Genomic DNA, 12500 nt, shown 5'->3' on the forward strand with positions numbered 1-12500 from the left:
TTTAGGTGTGTAAAGGTTTAGATGTGTGTGTGTGTGACTAAGAAAGTTTAGGTGTGTGTGAATGTTTAGAAGTGTGTATTCATGTGTGTGTGTGTAAGTGTGTGTGTGTAAGAGCGAGAGGTGTGTGTTAAGGTTTAGATGTGTGTGTGAATGTTTAGAAGTGTGTATTCATGTGTGTGTGTGTGTGTGTAAGTGTGTGTGTGTAAGAGCGAGAGGTGTGTGTTAAGGTTTAGATGTGTGTGTGAATGTTTAGAAGTGTGTATTCATGTGTGTGTGTGTGTGTGTGTGTGTGTGTGTGTGTGTGTGTGTGTGTGTGTGTAAGAATGTTTAGGTGTGTGTTAAGGTTTAGATGTGTGTGTGATTAAAAGTTTAAGTGTGTGTGTGAGAGAGTGTGTGTGTGTGTGTGAGAGAGAGAGTGAGAGAATGCGAAAGTATGTGAGTGTGTGTGTGTGTGTGTGTGTGTGTGTGTGTGTGTGTGTGTGTATGTAAATAGATCTTTCTTATCTCACACAGTGAAACTGGAGCCTGTGAGCAGAGTGAGGACAGAACCAACTCCTGTTAAACCCTCACAGCTCCGCTTCATGTTTCCACTGTGTTAGAAACCAGTGTGCTACTGGTGGAGAACCCATGATGAACCAGTGATGACTGGTTACAACACCAACATCATTTAGATGCTATAGAGAACAGTAACCAGAACTGGTACCTGTGGTTCTGACAGGGGAAACTCTGGTACAGGAATGAAAACTGGCTGTAGTACTGGATTTTACTGGTTCTGGTGTACTGGGAGTTGAACTAGCACCAGTGATGATGGGCTGTATTGTGTCATTCGAGGTTTTTTAATGACACGTGTTGTGTAAAGCACTCCAGTCAGCGTTATCGGACTCTGGAGCAGTGGGTACGCTCTCTAGTGTTACAGTATAAACAGACTGAGATGTAGCACCAGCACATGAACTGGTAATGAGGAGGAACAGTGGTGTGGATAGTGGTGTGGAGGACCTTACTGGTGCAGGACGAGATGTTTGGGTCGCTCTACAGATACTTTTGATCATGAAGTGAATACATGCACAAACCTTCTGCTGATTAATCCAGCCCATGGCATCCTGAAAGCTTCTGCTCTCTTCTTTGCTGGTGCTGGTGCGTCCTCTCCGGCTCGTCCCACCAACCATCGTACCTCCCATGCTGCAACACACACAGAGTTTAGATGTGTGTGTGTGTGTGTGTGTGTGTGTTATGTAAATAACGGCACAGCGGCGCAGAAGCGTTTTATCACTTCTCGTGTGAATGCGCCGGTGCTGAAGGGAATATGGTATTCCAACATCGAGCATCTCCAGCATTAAGAAGCATCAGGAAACAATAAAGAAGTAAAACTAAAGTGCAGCTTTTATTGTATTTATTGATGTATAACTGTTAGTAATTGTATTTCAGTGTGTTTATATTATATTTGTGTTATTTTCAGTGTTTAAGTGTCAAAAACAACCTCATTATTTTACATGAGACTAAAATATCTGCAGCTCCACGGGACCATGGACGCATTAACAGGTTCTCCAAACATCCTTATGGTCATGGTCCCAGAGTCTCACACTCCCACAGACCTTCAGTATAAACAACATCTCCTCCTATCCCTCTATCTTATAGCTCCTGATTTCCCAGAGTTCCTCACTACCAGAGTCAGTAGGTTTGTGTTATATAACTCGGTGTCAGTTGCCCAACACAAACCGGTATTTCCTGCTCACGTTAATTACAGCTGCATTAGCAACTCAACATTTACTGTGGAAAATTAAAACTGGTTGTACGAACTCCACATGATCAACAGCTCGGCTCTGTGATCCTGCTGTTCCTCACCAACGGTCGTTATTAATGTGGTCGTCACAAAAACACAGAAATCCAGACCCGTTGTAGATGAAAGCTACAGTGCTGAGCTCAGTGTTAGATCCTGGGGTGGGGTGTAAAAGTTCAAAGCTTTATTTAGACTTCTGAGAGGGAGGAACATAATGGATCCAGTGTTCAGAACACAGAGCAGAACCAGTCAGTACAGCTAACAAACTCCAACAGTACAGCAGAACCATCCGCACCATCAACCACCTCATCTACAACGTCTACTACCACTAGTAAACCATAAACAACCGGAGCTACACCATCAACTACCTCATCTACAACGTCTACTACCTCATCTACGTCTACTACCACATCTACAACGTCTACTACCACATCTACAATGTCTACTACCACTAATACACCATAAACAACCACATCTACACCATCAATTACCATAAATAAACCATAAATATCCTCATATAGACCCTCAACTACCACATCTAAACCATAAACAACCTCATCTACAATGTCTACTACCACTAATAAACCCTAAACAACCTCATCTACATCAACTACAACATTAACTACCTCAACTACAACATCAGCTACCTCATCTACACCATCAACTACCTCATCTACACCATCAGCTACCTCATCTACACTGTCAAATACCACTAATAAACCCCATATAAACCCTCAACTACCTCATCTACATGAACTACCTCAACTACACCATCAGCTACCTCATCTACACCATCAACTACCTCATCTACACCATCAGCTACCTCATCTACACTGTCAAATACCACTAATAAACCATAAACCTCATATAAACCCTCAACTACCTCATCTACATCAACTACCTCAACTACACCATCAACTACCTCATCTACACCATCAACTACCTCAACTACACCATCAACTACCTCAACTACACCATCAACTACCTCATCTACACCATCAGCTACCTCATCTACACTGTCAAATACCACTAATAAACCATAAACCTCATATAAACCCTCAACTACCTCATCTACATCAACTACCTCAACTACACCATCAACTACCTCAACTACACCATCAACTACCTCATCTACACCATCAGCTACCTCATCTACACTGTCAAATACCACTAATAAACCATAAACCTCATATAAACCCTCAACTACCTAATCTACATCAACTACCTCAACTACACCATCAACTACCTCAACTACACCATCAACTACCTCATCTACACCATCAACTACCTCATCTACACCATCAGCTACCTCATCTACACTGTCAAATACCACTAATAAACCATAAACCTCATATAAACCCTCAACTACCTCATCTACATCAACTACCTCAACTACACCATCAACTACCTCATCTACACCATCAACTACCTCAACTACACCATCAACTACCTCAACTACACCATCAACTACCTCATCTACACCATCAGCTACCTCATCTACACTGTCAAATACCACTAATAAACCATAAACCTCATATAAACCCTCAACTACCTCATCTACATCAACTACCTCAACTACACCATCAACTACCTCAACTACACCATCAACTAGCTCATCTACACCATCAGCTACCTCATCTACACTGTCAAATACCACTAATAAATCATAAACAACCTCATATAAACCCTCAACAACATCATCTACAATGTCAACTACAACAAATAAACCATAATTAACCTTATCTACGTCTACTACCTCATCAACACCATCAACTACCTCATCTACGTCAAATACCACTCATAAATCATGAACAGCCTCATCCACGTCAACTACCTGATCCACATCATCAATTACAACAAAAAACATAAATCACCTCATATTATTCTTATTATATTATTATTTACCACGTCTAAACCATAAACACCCTCATCTACACCATCAAATATAACAAATAAACAATAAAAACCCCTAAAAACTATCAATTACCACAAAAAACAATAAACAACCTCATACAGAGCCTCAACTACCTCATCTAAACCACAGACAAGCTACACCACCAACTTCCACATCTAAACCCTAAAACTCACATCTACACCATCAATTCACAAATAAACCATAAAAACCCTCATCTACAATGTCAACTACCACATCTAAACTATAAACAATCTCATATAAACCCTTAACTACCACATATAAACCATATATAACCTCATCTACTCCATCAATTACCTCATCTGAACCGTAAACATCTAATCTCATCTAAACCTTTATCTACCACAGCTAAACCATAAATAACCTCATATAGACCATCAGCTACCACAGCTAAACCATAAACACCCTAATTTACACCATCAAATACCACAAATAAACAATAAAATCAGCTACCATGGACAGCCTCATACAGACCCTCAACTACCACATCTACTTTAGCTACCACATTTAAACCCTAAAACCCTCATCTATACCATCAACTACCACATCTACACCATCAACTACCACATCTACACCATCAACTACCACATCTATACCATCAACTACCACATCTACACCATCAACTACCACATCTACACCATCAACTACCACATCTATACCATCAACTACCACATCTACACCATCAACTACCACATCTACACCATCAACTACCACATCTATACCATCAACTACCACATCTACACCATCAACTACCACATCTACACCATCAACTACCACATCTACACCATCAACTACCACATCTATACCATCAACTACCACATCTACACCATCAACTACCACATCTATACCATTAACTACCACATCTACACCATCACTACCACATCTACACCATCACTACCACATCTACTTTAGCTACCACATTTAAACCCTAAAACCCTCATCTATACCATCAACTACCACATCTACACCATCAACTACCACATCTACACCATCAACTACCACATCTACACCATCAACTACCACATCTATACCATCAACTACCACATATACACTATCAACTACCACATCTACACCATCAACTACCACATCTACACCATCAACTACCACATCTACACCATCAACTACCACATCTATACCATCAACTACCACATCTACACCATCAACTACCACATCTACACCATCAACTACCACATCTATACCATCAACTACCACATCTACACCATCAACTACCACATCTACACCATCAACTACCACATCTATACCATCAACTACCACATCTACACCATCAACTACCACATCTACACCATCAACTACCACATCTATACCATCAACTACCACATCTACACCATCAACTACCACATCTATACCATTAACTACCACATCTACACCATCACTACCACATCTACACCATCACTACCACATCTACTTTAGCTACCACATTTAAACCCTAAAACCCTCATCTATACCATCAACTACCACATCTACACCATCAACTACCACATCTACACCATCAACTACCACATCTACACCATCAACTACCACATCTATACCATCAACTACCACATATACACTATCAACTACCACATCTACACCATCAACTACCACATCTACACCATCAACTACCACATCTACACCATCAACTACCACATCTACTTTAGCTACCACATTTAAACCCTAAAACCCTCATCTATACCATCAACTACCACATCTACATCATCAACTACCACATCTATACCATTAACTACCACATCTATACCATCAACTACCACATCTACACCATCAACTACCACAGCTACACCATCAACTACCACATCTACTTTAGCTACCACATTTAAACCCTAAAACCCTCATCTATACCATCAACTACCACATCTACATCATCAACTACCACATATACACTATCAACTACCACATCTACACCATCAACTACCACATCTACACCATCACTACCACATCTACACCATCAACTACCACATATACACTATCAACTACCACATCTATACCATTAACTACCACATCTACACCATCAACTACCACATCTACACCATCAACTACCACATCTACATCATCAACTACTACATCTACACCATCAACTACCACATCTACACCATCAACTACCACATCTATACCATTAACTACCACATCTACACCATCAACTACCACATCTATACCATTAACTACCACATCTACACCATCAACTACCACATCTACACCATCAACTACCACATCTACACCATCAACTACCACATCTATACCATCAACTACCACATATACACTATCAACTACCACATCTACACCATCAACTACCACATCTACACCATCAACTACCACATCTACACCATCAACTACCACATCTATACCATCAACTACCACATCTACACCATCAACTACCACATCTACACCATCAACTACCACATCTACACCATCAACTACCACATCTATACCATCAACTACCACATCTACACCATCAACTACCACATCTACACCATCAACTACCACATCTATACCATCAACTACCACATCTACACCATCAACTACCACATCTATACCATTAACTACCACATCTACACCATCACTACCACATCTACACCATCACTACCACATCTACTTTAGCTACCACATTTAAACCCTAAAACCCTCATCTATACCATCAACTACCACATCTACACCATCAACTACCACATCTACACCATCAACTACCACATCTACACCATCAACTACCACATCTATACCATCAACTACCACATATACACTATCAACTACCACATCTACACCATCAACTACCACATCTACACCATCAACTACCACATCTACACCATCAACTACCACATCTACTTTAGCTACCACATTTAAACCCTAAAACCCTCATCTATACCATCAACTACCACATCTACATCATCAACTACCACATCTATACCATTAACTACCACATCTATACCATCAACTACCACATCTACACCATCAACTACCACAGCTACACCATCAACTACCACATCTACTTTAGCTACCACATTTAAACCCTAAAACCCTCATCTATACCATCAACTACCACATCTACATCATCAACTACCACATATACACTATCAACTACCACATCTACACCATCAACTACCACATCTACACCATCACTACCACATCTACACCATCAACTACCACATCTATACCATCAACTACCACATCTACACCATCAACTACCACATCTACACCATCAACTACCTCAACTACACCATCAACTACCACATCTATACCATCAACTACCACATCTACACCATCAACTACCACATCTACACCATCAACTACCACATATACACTATCAACTACCACATCTATACCATTAACTACCACATCTACACCATCAACTACCACATCTACACCATCAACTACCACATCTACATCATCAACTACTACATCTACACCATCAACTACCACATCTACACCATCAACTACCACATCTATACCATTAACTACCACATCTACACCATCAACTACCACATCTATACCATTAACTACCACATCTACACCATCACTACCACATTTAAACCATTAAATACACCATCTACACTGTCAGCTAACACAGGTACGTGTTCTTAACCTTCTTATCTGAAATATGCAGCACTAATCCCTGTACTAAAGTCTGTGAATCTGACAGAGAAGAAACGGATGACAGGTCATTGGTGGATCTATATGAAAACAACCGGACCCTAAATAAAACCAACAACCTCTAAACCTCTAAAATCTACCCAACATTTTAGTGGAACACCTTCATCCCTGCTATCAGAGAACCTCCAGCACTGAGAGAGAAGCATCAGGATTATCATCTAAAACCATCTAACCACAATCTCTGCTCTGATACCATCTGAGTCTGTATCTGAGCACACAGGCCGTCCAGAAACTTTAGGATTTAGTGTTAGTGGTGTTAGTGGTGCACTGGGGAGAGCAGATATAGGACCACATGACTAAACCTGATGGTCTTGGTGAGGAAGACCAACCATCAGGAGCTGGTCAGTGTTAAGACCTGAATTATGTCTGAATCTCACTCGCTGCATCATCCGTCCTTCCTTCTTTAACTCAGCTAATAAACCTACAACTCAAGGTCAAAGGTCACTGCCTTACAAACCACCACACCCACATTCCAGCACTGAAGGAGAATCTGAAAGGTCACCAGTTCCTGAACAGACCTGACCTGATATCGGTCCGTCCACAGTGAGAAGAAACGATTATTAAACAGCTTTCAGTTTCATTCCCATGACACCAATCGCCGAGTAAAATCACTTCTATGTTATACAACATCAGTTTAGGGAAGAGCCTCGTTCCTGTTCTAGCACGCCTATATGGACAGAGATGACTGGTCAGGTGTCCACATGCTTCTGGGTGAAGGCGGTGGAGAGTTTTGCATGAAATTTGAACCAGAACAACTGAACCGAGAAGAAACACCAGCGCACTCAACATCATTACACTGAACACAAGAGAGAAGAGACAGAAGCTCCTCACAATTAAACTAACTAAACCATGAACAACCTCATATAGACCCTCAACAACCTCATATAGACCCTCAACAACCTCATCTAAACCATAAACAACCTCATATAGACCCTCAACAACCTCATATAGACCCTCAACAACCTCATATAGACTCTCAACAACCTCATATAGACCCTCAACAACCTCATCTAAACCATAAACAACCTCATATAGACCCTCAACAACCTCATATAGACTCTCAACAACCTCATATAGACCCTCAACAACCTCATCTAAACCATAAACAACCTCATATAGACCCTCAACAACCTCATACAGACTCTCAACAACCTCATCTAAACCATAAACAACCTCATATAGACCCTCAACAACCTCATCTAAACCATAAACAACCTCATATAGACCCTCAACAACCTCATATACTCTCAACAACCTCATCTAAACCATAAACAACCTCATATAGACCCTCAACAACCTCATCTAAACCATAAACAACCTCATATAGACTCTCAACAACCTCATCTAAACCATAAACAACCTCATATAGACTCTCAACAACCTCATCTAAACCATAAACAACCTCATATAGACCCTCAACAACCTCATCTAAACCATAAACAACCTCATATAGACCCTCAACAACCTCATATAGACCCTCAACAACCTCATCTAAACCATAAACAACCTCATATAGACTCTCAACAACCTCATCTAAACCATAAACAACCTCATATAGACCCTCAACAACCTCATCTAAACCATAAACAACCTCATATAGACCCTCAACAACCTCATATAGACCCTCAACAACCTCATCTAAACCATAAACAACCTCATATAGACCCTCAACAACCTCATCTAAACCATAAACAACCTCATATAGACTCTCAACAACCTCATCTAAACCATAAACAACCTCATATAGACTCTCAACAACCTCATCTAAACCATAAACAACCTCATATAGACCCTCAACAACCTCATCTAAACCATAAACAACCTCATATAGACCCTCAACAACCTCATATAGACCCTCAACAACCTCATCTAAACCATAAACAACCTCATATAGACCCTCAACAACCTCATCTAAACCATAAACAACCTCATATAGACTCTCAACAACCTCATCTAAACCATAAACAACCTCATATAGACTCTCAACAACCTCATCTAAACCATAAACAACCTCATATAGACCCTCAACAACCTCATATAGACCCTCAACAACCTCATCTAAACCATAAACAACCTCATATAGACCCTCAACAACCTCATCTAAACCATAAACAACCTCATATAGACCCTCAACAACCTCATCTAAACCATAAACAACCTCATATAGACCCTCAACAACCTCATCTAAACCATAAACAACCTCATATAGACCCTCAACAACCTCATCTAAACCATAAACAACCTCATATAGACCCTCAACAACCTCATATAGACTCTCAACAACCTCATCTAAACCATAAACAACCTCATATAGACCCTCAACAACCTCATCTAAACCATAAACAACCTCATATAGACCCTCAACAACCTCATATAGACTCTCAACAACCTCATCTAAACCATAAACAACCTCATATAGACTCTCAACAACCTCATCTAAACCATAAACAACCTCATATAGACCCTCAACAACCTCATCTAAACCATAAACAACCTCATATAGACCCTCAACAACCTCATATAGACCCTCAACAACCTCATCTAAACCATGAACAACCTCATCTAAACCATAAACAACCTCATATAGACCCTCAACAACCTCATCTAAACCATAAACAACCTCATATAGACCCTCAACAACCTCATATAGACCCTCAACAACCTCATCTAAACCATAAACAACCTAAACCATAAACAACCTCATATAGACCCTCAACAACCTCATCTAAACCATAAACAACCTCATATAGACCCTCAACAACCTCATATAGACCCTCAACAACCTCATCTAAACCATAAACAACCTCATATAGACCCTCAACAACCTCATCTAAACCATAAACAACCTCATATAGACTCTCAACAACCTCATCTAAACCATAAACAACCTCATATAGACTCTCAACAACCTCATCTAAACCATAAACAACCTCATATAGACCCTCAACAACCTCATCTAAACCATAAACAACCTCATATAGACCCTCAACAACCTCATATAGACCCTCAACAACCTCATCTAAACCATAAACAACCTCATATAGACCCTCAACAACCTCATCTAAACCATAAACAACCTCATATAGACTCTCAACAACCTCATCTAAACCATAAACAACCTCATATAGACTCTCAACAACCTCATCTAAACCATAAACAACCTCATATAGACCCTCAACAACCTCATATAGACCCTCAACAACCTCATCTAAACCATAAACAACCTCATATAGACCCTCAACAACCTCATCTAAACCATAAACAACCTCATATAGACCCTCAACAATACCTTGAAACGTCTTTAAAACTCAACATGTGAAATCAGAAGAGAATCGTATACATTTATGACTTTATTTTGTTGTATCTGCTTGGTGCGAGTCAACAGTCAGGTTATGATAATAAAAGAAATTATAATGAATAAAAATAAACCTGTTTCCTTATATAGTGGATTAACTGAAACGTGGGTTAGAACTGAACGTTTTCTGAAGAATCAGTAATTATAGGCTGTCATTATCATTATAGACGCTCTGTACTCTGTGTATAAACCGGTTATTAAACTGGTTTGTGATAACTGCTGTGCAGGTAACTGAGCCGGTCGTATTTATTTATTTATTTATTTAATTCTAAATGCAGTGTGTGTGTTACTCTGTGTGTGTTACTCTGTGTGTGTTACTGCGTGTGTGTTACTCTGTGTGTGTTACTGCGTGTGTGTTACTCTGTGTGTGTTACTGCGTGTGTGTTACTCTGTGTGTGTTACTGCGTGTGTGTTACTCTGTGTGTGTTACTCTGTGTGTGTTACTCTGTGTGTGTTACTCTGTGTGTGTTACTGCGTGTGTGTTACTCTGTGTGTGTGTTACTCTGTGTGTGTTACTCTGTGTGTGTTACTGCGTGTGTGTTACTCTGTGTGTGTTACTGCGTGTGTGTTACTCTGTGTGTGTTACTCTGTGTGTGTGTTACTCTGTGTGTGTGTTACTCTGTGTGTGTGTTACTGCGTGTGTGTTACTCTGTGTGTGTTACTGCGTGTGTGTTACTCTGTGTGTGTGTTACTCTGTGTGTGTTACTGCGTGTGTGTTACTCTGTGTGTGTTACTCTGTGTGTGTTACTCTGTGTGTGTGTTACTCTGTGTGTGTTACTGCGTGTGTGTTACTCTGTGTGTGTTACTCTGTGTGTGTTACTGCGTGTGTGTTACTCTGTGTGTGTTACTCTGTGTGTGTTACTCTGTGTGTGTGTTACTGCGTGTGTGTTACTCTGTGTGTGTTACTCTGTGTGTGTGTTACTCTGTGTGTGTGTTACTGCGTGTGTGTTACTCTGTGTGTGTTACTCTGTGTGTGTGTTACTCTGTGTGTGTTACTCTGTGTGTGTGTTACTCTGTGTGTGTGTTACTCTGTGTGTGTTACTCTGTGTGTGTTACTCTGTGTGTGTTACTCTGTGTGTGTTACTGCGTGTGTGTTACTCTGTGTGTGTTACTCTGTGTGTGTTACTCTGTGTGTGTTACTGCGTGTGTGTTACTCTGTGTGTGTGTTACTCTGTGTGTGTTACTCTGTGTGTGTTACTGCGTGTGTGTTACTCTGTGTGTGTTACTGCGTGTGTGTTACTCTGTGTGTGTTACTCTGTGTGTGTGTTACTCTGTGTGTGTGTTACTCTGTGTGTGTGTTACTGCGTGTGTGTTACTCTGTGTGTGTTACTGCGTGTGTGTTACTCTGTGTGTGTGTTACTCTGTGTGTGTTACTGCGTGTGTGTTACTCTGTGTGTGTTACTCTGTGTGTGTTACTCTGTGTGTGTGTTACTCTGTGTGTGTTACTGCGTGTGTGTTACTCTGTGTGTGTTACTCTGTGTGTGTTACTGCGTGTGTGTTACTCTGTGTGTGTTACTCTGTGTGTGTGTTACTGCGTGTGTGTTACTCTGTGTGTGTTACTCTGTGTGTGTGTTACTCTGTGTGTGTGTTACTGCGTGTGTGTTACTCTGTGTGTGTTACTCTGTGTGTGTGTTACTCTGTGTGTGTGTTACTCTGTGTGTGTGTTACTCTGTGTGTGTGTTACTCTGTGTGTGTTACTCTGTGTGTGTTACTCTGTGTGTGTTACTCTGTGTGTGTTACTGCGTGTGTGTTACTCTGTGTGTGTTACTCTGTGT

At 40.5% G+C, this 12500-nt stretch overlaps 1 protein-coding gene across 2 annotated transcripts in view; it reads right to left on the reverse strand.

Moving 5' to 3' along the window:
- The window catches only part of dspa (desmoplakin a), a 52370-nt gene that overhangs the window by 30629 nt on the left and 9241 nt on the right, over positions 1 to 12500 (reverse strand). For both annotated transcript variants that reach the window (XM_062994595.1, XM_062994592.1), the window contains exon 6: positions 1071 to 1179. In XM_062994595.1, the coding sequence (XP_062850665.1) occupies positions 1071 to 1179 (109 nt within the window). The remainder of the gene's footprint in view (positions 1 to 1070; positions 1180 to 12500) is intronic.

Source organism: Trichomycterus rosablanca, chromosome 4 (genome assembly GCF_030014385.1).
Source record: "Trichomycterus rosablanca isolate fTriRos1 chromosome 4, fTriRos1.hap1, whole genome shotgun sequence".
NCBI classification, from domain to species: Eukaryota; Metazoa; Chordata; class Actinopteri; order Siluriformes; family Trichomycteridae; genus Trichomycterus; species Trichomycterus rosablanca.